Below are 11,742 nucleotides of genomic sequence, written 5' to 3' on the forward strand. Positions count from 1 at the left end.
CTCTGGCCCTGGTAATAGAAGATGAAGTTTTGATCCCTTGAACCCAGTGGCAAAACTCTCATTCATTTCATGAGAGTCAGGATTCCACCCATGTAGCCAGTCCCAGATGCTCCAATGCAGAAAAATGTTATGGGCTGATTAGTGCTGAAGTGCCTCCCAGGGTTTGATAATTGCTCATACAGCTCTCAGCCTTGGAAAAGCCTGAGACAGATTAATCATGAAACACAGCTCATTGCACCTGTTATTTTCCACATCCACTTTTATGGGGAGTGCTGCTCCTTTTCTGCAGTCTCAGAGAGGCTGTGCTGGAAGGAGGGGATGGCAGCAGAGGGTGCAGCCACTACCAGCAGAGTGCAATGCCTCCAGCAAAGAGGGGAACGTGGGGAGCAGTTTTGTCACAGGGTTAAATATCTGTGGCATGAATCCTCCAAAAGCATTTTCAGATAGAGCAGATCTTGCTTGAGACAGATGGCTAATGGTCAGCAGAGCCTTTGGGCCCAAGAGGGAAGCTGGTTCCATCCTAATGTTTTTCCCTGCAGAAGGAGCACATGACAGTGCTTCGCCATCAGCAGCTGTGGAAAGTGCAGCTTTGGGGGGCAGTTGGATCCAGAGTGGGGCTCCTGGGGCCACTGCAGGGCTGACAAAAGGGTTTAATGGCTGTGGGACAGAGCAGAGTTCTTTACTGTGCACATTTCAGGAAGCCTCGTTTGGTTTCAGTTGGTTTTTTATTTAGCACCACTGATGTCAGCATGGAAACTGAACAAACTTTCAAGCCCATCAATTCTTTACCATGTCTCAAATAAGGAGGGAGCAGCTTTTGTGCAGAACACTCAGTCTGTGGAGCTGGAGCACTGAGAGAGCTGCACTGAGCTGCACCACACAGGCAAAGAGCATTTCTGTACCTTGTTTTCAACCTGCTCAGAGCAACACAAGGTGGTGTGTTCCCAATGCAAATGCTGATGATGGAGACCAGCAGCTCAGTTTTGCAGTGAAAAGTTTTTTTCCCAAAATACTCTGTCAGAAGAACCACTCCCAAAAGATGAAAGGAGGCTCCTGTTGCTGGCATAGCAGGGTTCATTTGCTGCTACAAAGGGCGATGAACACACAGAGAAACACAACAAAAAGAAGTTTGGTTTGGGCTTACTGCAACTTCTAGTTTTCTCCTTCTGTCAGTGCTCTGCAAGTGCTATTTTCAGTTCCATAGTTATGGTGAGAAACATGGTGTATTTTTATTCCTAATTTAGCTTGTTTATCCTGAGAGATTCCAGGATCTTCATTTGAGAGATAAATTCAAACCTTCTTTTTTCCTTTGCAGCCCACATTCCATAACAAAAACATTGCATGCCATACTTCATTACGGGGCTTGGAAGACCTTCATGACCATAAATTTAGGAACTTGTGGAACACAATGGACTTTAGGATGGAAACAAGCCAGTTGGCCTATCTGGTCAGGTCCATCCCTTTTGTTTGAATTAACAGCTGGATTTCACAGTGGGAGAAATCCGGCAGTTCTTTCTCAGGCAAAATTCTCACAGTTGGATTTGCCTCCAACCACTGTAGCAAGGGTGGGAGGGAGCACAACTCACTTTGTTATTTTATGTTTGCTCTCCGGGTAAAAAAGACTCCACTGGAAGTTCCATAGGACTTGGACCTACCCTGTTCTTTAATTTAATGACCCCAAGTGCAAAAAGAAAGACATTGCCAGTGCAACAGAGACAGAGACAAGGTTCTTTGTGCAGAGCAGTGCAGATGGCACCCACGTTCTGGTGAAAGCAATTAGAAGCTCATGCTAAAGCAAAATAAAGAGGTTAGGACCATTTGTTGCTTTGAGAATTCTGTCTAGGAGAGGAGGTGCTGGCACAGTTTTGCAGACTGTGAGATGGGAGATGTTGGGTATAATATGCAAAGGTCAGATTCACACACACTGCTTCAATTCCAGAGGTAATTGCACCAAAGTTAACAGATTTGCAAGGATTTACACCCTCACAGAAGGCAGGAGAACATGGCCCACAAGAGACAGAGAGGGGAGAGGCCAGCTGGAATGATGAGCAGCACAGGATTTCCATGTCTTGACTTTGGGATCTGAAGATCACAGACAGGGATTTGTGTTACACTGCCAGAGCTGAGGGTTCAGCTCTGTGGGCTCAGGGGTGTGTGCTGGAGGTTCCCTCTGTTTCCCTGAACTTGAGTGCAGCTGGACTTGGGGTATGGCTGCCCTCAATTCACAGCACAGACTTGGCACACAACCCCAGGAGCCCTTGAGATATCAGCCCTGTACTAGTGGAAGATGTGTAGCAAAGCTTTTCCCCGAGGGTCTTCCCTCCAAACCCCTTCCCCTCTCCCTTTGTCCTCTCCGCTGCTAGAGAGTGGGAAAGTTTCACAAGATTTGGACCTGAACAGGCAAGTGGTAACCAAAAGAGAAACTTGAATTTCTGTGACCAGAAAACAGTGCAGAAATCAAGGTTTGGTTTTGAGGGAGAAACCAACCTGCTGAGTGGCTGAGGAGCACAGTGGCAATTCAGGCCATGGCATGGAGCACAACAAAGCAAAGGCGTGGGGAGAGCCAGATCTTCAGGGTGGGTTGACCTTCAAATGCTCTTTGAGCACAGCTTCTCTTTTTATGAGGAGTTAATAGGTCTCAACTAAGAGAGACTAATAAGATCTTTCTGATTGGCAGAAAAATAGGGGAACTTGGCTTTACTGACAAAGAAAAGGTTTGTTTTCAGCTATCCTAGATGGCATTAATGGTCCCATAATGTGCAGGGGGTTCTGCTGAGGGAGAGGTCCCTGTAAGTGAGGTCAGCTGCTGGCCTGCCTTGGGTGCTGTCTGGCCTCTCTTCACTGGGGGAGAAAAGATGCATCCTTGCATCCTTGCCCAAGTGCTTTGAACTTCATTCTGAGGCTGATAATCATTTTGCCGTGCAAAAACCACTTCTGTGACACCAATGGCAAAAGCCTAAGAAATTAAATCAGTAGAAGTGAAATCTCTGCATAATAACCTGGCGTGGCTCCATCAAAATCCTTGTTTTGTCATGGGAAGCCTTCCTTTAGAAGGATAAACAAACAACCCTCCCTCAGTGAGGCCAAGCCTTGCCTCTCCCCAGAAAGAAACCTTTCATCTTTGCAGGAAGGGAAGTGGCTCTCCTTGTTGCAGAGGTGTTCATGATGCTGAAGGGAGAGCTGCAAAGGCTTGTTCCCCTCCCTGTGCCCCCAGCCCAGCCCAGGAGCTGCTGTCCCACACCCTCCTCCTGCCTCACCCCAGCCTTGGCACAGGGTCGGCCCCTCTGCTGGGCTAAGGAAACACACAGCTCATTCTGGGGGCTCTCTGCAGCCAGGAAGGTGCCATGAGATGAGGAATTGAGCCAACACCTTCTCCCAGCCTGCCCAGCCTGCTGATGGTCCTGGAGGGCGCAGAGCCTTGCCCTGCACTGCTCATCCCTGGCTTCAGCTCAGCTTTGAACCCCAGTTCCAAACGGGAGAATATTCACCTCCTTCCACACAGGGCAAAGAGGGATGTTCCTGTGAGATTTTAGGGGCTTTTTTTCTTTATGAAAGTGGCTGGCAGGCTGTGATGGAGCTGAAGAAGTAGCTCTGGATTCAGAGAAGAAAGAAACCCGGACTTTTTCCCCCTCTTCCCTGAGAAAAAGTAATTTACGTAAATTTATCCACGACCAGCACACGGCAATAGCTCACAAGTTTGTTAATGGAAACCTGGTGATCCATAACACTTGTGTGGGAGATATTTGCTCGGGGGTAATACAATATTAATGTTAATATCAATGATCGATCAGAGGATTTGCAAGAAAGGCATAAAGTATTTAATTATAATTACATTGGGAATGGCTTTGTAATGGCTACGACATTTGAATAAGGTCACGTCTAGCCCTCACCCCTGTTATGTTGTTCTATATTAAATGCCATTCACTTTAACTGCTGGAAACCTTTCTGGAGTCGTCAGAATATAATATACTGGGTAAATTGAAATATGTCCCTTCATTTTTCGAAATATGATTGATATCCTTTGCAAAACAAATGTTAACACCTATTTGTACACAAATTTCTTTGATTATATGTTAGGGAAACTAAATTATGACAGTCTCTCCTAGCAGGCATTTTACTGTGAGCAAAGGACATGGCTATTGTGAATATTAATTCATCTTACAGAAAATGGCTTTGGATCTCTGCTGTAAATCCACTTGGGTGTATTTCTGCCTTTCCTAATATATTAATTCTACATTGATTAGTAGCCATAAACTTCTTCTCCACAATGTTCACCTTACCCAGGTGTTGCTGAGGAGGAACTTTTGCTCTCACTGAATTATCTCTTGTTAACAGCATCAACCAAGAACACATAGTAACAATCATTTTTGCATGTTTCACAGCAGAAAATATGTATTGCAAATATACTGCAGGTGTGTACCATAACTATCAGCCCAACAGCAGCATTGCCATGTTTAAAACAATCAGGAAAAAAAAGATCTGTGTATAAAACAGGAATATTTATCTGTAGGCAGGATCCCAGAGGTGCACAAGAACCCACCCACCATGGGTGCATGCAAACACTGAAGCACTAAGTGAAGACATGCTCTTCCCACACCTATTTATTATAAATATAATATATTATAAACAATAAAAGAGCAAATTCTCGTCCCTCTTCAAATGAGAATCCATCTGTGAAGTTCCCCCCACAGAGGTTTTCTTCTTTTTCTAATATCAATGTAAACAGCAGATCAATCAGGTCCAAAGAGTCAAATTTTGCTTTCAGATTTTCCCTCAGAATAACTGTTGATTCACAGAGAATTGAAAGCTCCCATTTGAAGGCAGAATTTGGTCTCAAGAAATCATCCCTCCAAAGTTTGGAAGACATGCAGTGATGTAATTGACATGATTTTCCATTTTCACTTTTCTGAAGGAGAAGCAAAGACTTTTGCATGCTGTAGAAATGCTTGAAGAGAACAAGTTTTATAGTTTTCCAAAAAATGGGCATTTATTACCAATCAGTGTGAAATACCACTGATGGTAAATTTTAAGTATATGGCAGGAGTTTCAGTATCATGACAACATACATCATGCATTTTTACAACATATAAGTGCAGTGATATTGCTCCCTTTCTCAATAACAATATATAAGAATATATAGTATAAATGTACAGTATATATTAGACACAATGTAAAATAACTTAGTGAAATGTCAAAGCTTCTGCATAAAAATTCAAGTCATGCCTGAGCATACCTCTATGCTGAATCTTATCTCATATACCTTCATTTACCTTTAGTTCCTCTTGCAAAGATAATTTTATCTCTTCACTTAATTGCTTAAAACCATCAGAATTCTTGTCTTTTTTTTCCTTTTATCTGCAGTAGGTAAAGACTGTAATAGCCAAGTGAAAGCCAGGATTTTGTGGACCCTTTGCTAACACTATTTATGTTCTGGGAAGCAATTCATTGTGAACAAGTTGTATAAAAGCAGCTTCTTAAAAGCTTGTTATAGTTCATCATTGTCCATCAGATTCTGTTCCAAAATATCCCACTGCATGTAAATGATAATGAAGTGGCTTTCTCAGAAATGGAGCTCATGAGCTAACATTGATATCTGGAAATTATAAATCTCACCAGTTTAGCTGAAATCATATCAAGCACCACTTTGGTAATTGCTTGCAAGAAGGATCAATAAAAATCTGTTTAATGGGAATATACAACTTGTCTCAGAGCAGGTAGGTGGAATTTTAGCTTTGCTCGACACTCGACAGAGCTTTTTGCAGTGCCAGGTTTCCCTTCACTCTTGTTAAATGAAATACGGTTAAGGACTTTTCTGCAGCATCTCAGGAAGATTTCTGATAGTACAAGGGAAGAAGTGTTGGGGTTTTTTTTAACCAAGGCATTAAGAGACTCTTTGACTGTCACATTACCCATCAAAGTACCAGAGCTCAGCGTCCTTGCAATTAGGTCTCTTGGAATTATTTCGAATACAACTTCACTTCAACAATTTAAACAATTCTGCCCCGAATATAAACAAAAATATACTTGAAATACTTATTAACAACTACGTTTCCTAATGAACGATGAATTAAAACTGCAAAACAGTTTGAAATAAGATGTTAAAAAAAAAAATCAGGGAAGACAGAGCGATTTTCTATAATTCCTTTTAAGAAACAGATTTCCACCCCCTTGCCCCCCTACATTCCCAGCCAGTGTAAGTCGGCAGAATTACACTGTTTTAGATCAGCTTAAGTTCTGACCTATATACTCCAGTGGAGTTAATCCTAATTTCCACCACTGAAAGTGGGATCAAATTCACTTTGTCTTTAATAAAGCAGCGGATGATAAGCAAGTCTCTTCTCTGTCGGTTTCTGCTTGAGAAAGGAAATTCTTTGTGGTGCTGAATGATGTCCAAGACAGTTTAGAAAATAAAGCTAGAATTTCATAAATGTCAGCATGGTGAAGACCAATATTGGTAACAGCTATTTATGCTTTAATCTTAGCAAAGTTCCTTGGGTACAGACAGGGCATCAGCTGGTGTGGTGAGTCTGTAACCCTTTCTGAGCACAGCTTGGGAGGAAAACGAGGAGGCAGGCGGCTGATTTTCAGTGACATGAGGCTGCTGAACACACTGACTCAGACTTTGTTACCACCAATAAATAACATCACATTGTCCAGAACTGGAGATTAATATGCGGGGCCTCCAGGAGGTGATATTTATTTTCTTGCATGTTATACTGAGACCTCAGGACAGGCAAAGGGTCGGGGGCTGAAAGGATGTAATCGATGCTGAATTTGATTTCAGAATCCGATTTTGCTAAGGAGGAACTGCTCAGGCTCTGCCTGCTGGTCACGCTGTTTGGAGCAAACCCACAAGGCTCCAGAAGTTTTGGACCTGGTTCAATTCTTTCATGTTTACTTTCAGAAGAGGAAATGTTGCTCAAAGCAGAGTCCACAGAAGAGATACTGGGGGATGAAGGACTTTTCACTCTGCTCGGTCTCTGCTCCTTGTGCTCCTTTTTCACGTTCCTCCTCCTCCGTCTTCTCCTGTAATTCCCGTTTTCAAAGAGATCCAGCATGGATTCGCATCCTGCTGCAAAGCTCCAATAGTTTCCTTTCCCCTTCTCATTCCCTTCTGTTCTGGGAACCTGTATTTATTTAAAGGCAGTTCAGTGTTTGTATGTGTTACAGATGCTGCTGTTTAGCATCTGCATTCATTTACATTTAAGAATGGTGTAAACACATATGACAAGACTTTTAAGCCTATTCTCTGTCATTATATGAGTAAGATGTAAGCCCCATCCTCTTCAATTTGTTATCTATTAGCATACATCAGACAAGGATATAGTCCTTATCTCTCTAATTGACAACTCAGAGAGATTTTAAGTGATTTGCAGCTCAGCTGTTTGTTTCCCTTCTTTCCTAGTGATGAGATTATTGCTGCCTATATTTTTTTAGCCATGCACAGTGTGTATGTAAATACACAGTAACTGATCTTACCTTCACAAAACAACTGTTAAGCGATAAGTTATGTCGGATGGAGTTCTGCCAGGCTCTTTGATTTGATCTGTAGTAAGGAAATTTCTTCATTATAAAGTCATAAATGCCAGAGAGGGTGACTTTATTTGAAGGGCTTTGCTGGATGGCCATTGCAATTAAGGCAATGTAGCTGGAAAAAGGAAAACTTGCTGTTACACCATCGCCCTACTCACAGACTCAGTTTTTAGGACCACATGGGTACATGTGTGCCTATATCCTGCTTCCAAAATTCCCCTGGTGGATCTGTGCCCTGACTTGAGGTGTCCCGGGGAGAAGTCCTGAGTGTGGTCACTGCCTGTCCTCCACGAGCCCCAGGTGACACAGCGGGGTCAGTGCCAGGCACCCCGTGCAGAGGACAGGATCACACACCTCTCCAACTCCCTCTGAAAAGTTTTTCTGAGCAGGAAGGCTGCAGTGAGGCAGAGCAGGCTCAGAGTCACTGTCACAGGAGACCAACCCTGCTCATGGAAAGGACCTTGGGTGTCCCTGTGAACACCTACACTGTGCCTCTCCCCACCACACTGGGGTTTTCTGCATCCAATTCACCCCTTGCCACACTGAAACATTTCATTCCCTTCTCCCAGGGGTCCTGGAGGTTGGAGACTGTCTGAGATCTGGAAGCTTAAGGGCATGCCAGAGTTGCTGTGACCCTCATGGGAGGAAACAAATCATGAACACTTCACACACAGAAAGGGGGGAAACCTGCCCACTGCAGTGCCTGCAGCAGGGCCAGACCCGTCGCGCACACCTGGCCCCATGATCCCACCAGCCCAGAGCTCAGAAACCTCACAGAGACAGGGGGACTTGGAAAACTTCATCTTACCTGTACGCTGGTCTGGTGAATTTTTTCTCTTCGTCAGAACTACAGGTAGGGTAATCATCCCCATCATAATTGAAGCAGTTGTAGGGGTACTGCGTGTTGTCAAACATCGTCCTGCTCCTTGCTCAGCTCCTGTGGAGTGAGAGAGATGGAGTGATGTTTCTCAGAGCTTGGACTCCCTCCTCCCTTCTTCCCTCCCCTCTGTCTGTCTCATTCCCTCTCTCCCCCCTCCTCACACTCCCTCTCCTCCGTGCACACACACTCTCTCTCCGTGATGGGGTGGGGATTGTTTTTGCAATTCTCGCGTCCCAGCCAGCCCGTCTGTCCGGATATTATTTTTTGGGGGGGTGTTGTTATTGCTGTCCTTGCTGTTTCCCCCAGCAGGGTGGCAGGGCAGGCTGCTGGAGGCTGCTGGGGCTGGGAATTGGGGTGAGCATCCAGACCAGGGGCTGTGCGGTGCCGGTAGCCGCGCTCCTCTCGCTGGGTGGTCCTGGCTGGAGAGGGGCCAGCGCTCCCCCAACACATCCACAACGTGACAAAGGCAACCAGCATGATGTTAATAAATCATGCTTCAAGGTCCCTGCTTGGAAATGAAACTTTGAGAACGGAGTGCAGCTCCCCACAGCCCCCGTGTGCTCCCCCTCTGGGTTTTTCTCTCCCCTTTCTTAATTATTTATTTTTAGAAAACCGACGTACAATAAACAGACGTTCCAGGCAGTAACGCACGCTTGTCCTGATCTGCAATCTATAATGCACTATAATAGACATAAATTATATTTCCATGACTAAAGGAAAATCTGTATGTTCAAAGAAAGTAGAACAGAGGGATGTGAGGGACTACTGTCAAGCAGGAAAGTAAAAGGAAAATAGCTGTAGGCAGGAGAGCTGCCTGTGTGGGCTTTGATCTGAAGGATGAATTAGACTAATAGCCCTGTGTGTTGGCATCCAATACTGTAACAATTTAATAGTTTTTCAATGCTTTGGAGTGTTTTCCAACAAGTGATGTAAACCAAAGGCATCACGCGCCATTTCAGGGGGACTTAAAAGGTGTGTGCCACATGATAATTAAATTATTTGAAGACAGCTCTGTCCCAGGAAATAGCCCCAGGAGGAAATGGGTTTTGGAAAAGAGAAAGCAAATTGGTGTGCAGAGAGTTACCCTGGATGAAAATATAAAAGCAGAACAACTAGCAATGCAACTTTTGTTTTCTGTAGCATCTTTCATACAAAGTATGTCCCCGGAACCCTTTTGGAGTTAAAGGATGCAATTAGAGGAAAATTCATCTGAGTGATAAAGAGTCCTTTAAAATGATGCTTTAGTGGCTCCTAGAGTTCTGACAAAGATGGACATAAGAAGGCTTTTTGTGTGGAAAATAACAAGACATTGTAGCAGGGCATAGGAGAATGGCATGAGAAAAACATAAAGATGAGGTGTTTTCTTGGCAATATTAAACCAGAGCAGATAGCCAAAATAAAAATTATCTCCACTCTAAAATACATCAATAGGCATATGCATGAGGCATCCACTGCAGAGGAGGTGTTAATTCAAAGGGTCAGCTACTGCTGCCTAAGGCATTAGCAGGGCTTTAATACTGAGTAAGATAGAGGAGATTCAGTGGAGGAAAATGAAATATATAATGTATGATCTTCATTCATACTCCGTCCAGCTGGACTAGAAGGTTTAAAGTAAGGAAGAAGCCAAGTCACAAATATGGGAAGATTCTCCCTCCCTAAAACCCATGATCCTTGACACAAGTAGATGTCCACTTTGAATTTTAGCAGTGGTTCTTCTCTTTGGAGGTGTTTTACCTCACTGAAATTCCAATAACATAGACTAAAGACTAAAAAAGATCTTGCTTCTGATTTACAGCAATTTCAAAAAGCAGAACTGAGTTGTTTGACTGCTTTTACCCAATCTCTAAGCATCTTTTTTTCAGGTATTTGTATTCTATTTACGAAAATTGGCTTAAGAAAAGTCAGACAGCACACTTTGACCAAAATCCTCACATATTTACTGAAAGCATTTAATAGGTGAAATTTTCTGTAATGGCAATTAGAGCAAATGACTGCAGTGTCATGTATGTAGTCATGTTAATTATTCCTGTATTTTCTTGCAGGGGTGAGTGTAACCCACTTGTCCATATCTAGCACATCTGCGATGTGCATTGCAGCTCATGGCCACTGTATTCCTCACCCACTCCAGTGGGAAATACACTTGGATTAAACTTCCATCTCAGCAGTTGGTTTATGAGGCTAAATTGAGCAAATGGAGTCAGATCTTGGGTTGGTGTCCCTGGGCATCACCTCAGGGGTGAGTGGGACCATGGGTGGGTGGTGCAGGGGCAGCTTGGCAGGACACAGGAAACTCCTGCCACTGCCATTTGTGTCACACATCGTCTGGGGACAGACATTATCTCTTCCTGAGAGCTGGAGGATTTGGTTTCTGGCTCTGTAAATATCACTATGTTCACCTGCTGCAAATTCATGCAGGCCCTAAGAACACAAGCCATTTCTGAGTCCTACAAGATCAGAAACAAATTATATATGATCGCTCATAAACTTCTTCTGAAATCCAGATATGCAAAACTAGCAGAATATTTCTCAAGGTAATTTTTAAAGCCTGCATGCTTATATTTTATTCCCAAGTGAGTGTTTATGGTCCAATTATAATCCTTGAAAATAAAATTCATAAAGAGATGTTAACATGCTCTTGTATGTACCATGGTGGAGTGAGCAGGTGCCATGCTTATGGTGGCAGAACATGTTGTACAATAGTTTTTTTCCCAGCATCTGTGCAGCCATTACAGTTTAACTAAAGCAACTATAACTCACCCCTGTCATTATCATAAAAGCATAATTTTGCCAGGCTAGTGTTTTCTTATGCTGTATATTTTCAGAACACAAAGTTGTAAACCATTTGATTTGAGATAGTAAATAGGCAATAAAAATGCCGTGAAAGATTTGACTAATTTTTTTAAACATTGATATTAAAAAGTTATTTGCAATTTTTGTAATTATGACAGAGATCATGAAAGTTGTACATGAAATTCAGACAAGTCATAAATCCAAACAGGGCTGAATTACTGCTCATTATGGGATAACAGAATAACAGGGAGCAGTGTTTGGGACTAAATGCTGCCATTCCATCTTCTTACTGGTGTAGACTGGTGTCTCCCAGCAGCACAACTTCTGCTGTTTCTCAGACTTGGTTGCAGTTTAGGACTTTATTCCAAACCTTTAAAATTTATCATATAATCATAGAATTATTTGGAATGGAGGGGACATTTTAAGATCATCTCATTCTACCCCCCTGCCATGGGCAGGGACACCTTCCACTGTCCCAGGTTGCTCGAAGCTCCATCCAGCCTGGCCTGGGACACTTCCAGGGATGGAGCAGCCATAGC

The 11,742-nt window shown here is 43.3% G+C and overlaps 1 protein-coding gene across 1 annotated transcript; it reads right to left on the reverse strand.

Annotated features, from left to right (window-relative positions):
- Positions 1 to 4,586: 4,586 nt before the first annotated feature.
- Positions 4,587 to 8,448, reverse strand: FOXL3 (forkhead box L3). The gene is made up of 3 exons (XM_036392464.1): positions 8,342 to 8,448; positions 7,480 to 7,648; positions 4,587 to 7,127 (listed from the first exon to the last, which is right to left on the reverse strand). Exons 1-3 carry the CDS (start codon positions 8,446 to 8,448, stop codon positions 6,645 to 6,647), a joined length of 759 nt encoding a protein of 252 aa, XP_036248357.1. The 3' UTR covers positions 4,587 to 6,644.
- Positions 8,449 to 11,742: the final 3,294 nt, after the last annotated feature.

This window comes from Molothrus ater, chromosome 16 (genome assembly GCF_012460135.2).
Source record: "Molothrus ater isolate BHLD 08-10-18 breed brown headed cowbird chromosome 16, BPBGC_Mater_1.1, whole genome shotgun sequence".
NCBI classification, from domain to species: domain Eukaryota; kingdom Metazoa; phylum Chordata; class Aves; order Passeriformes; family Icteridae; genus Molothrus; species Molothrus ater.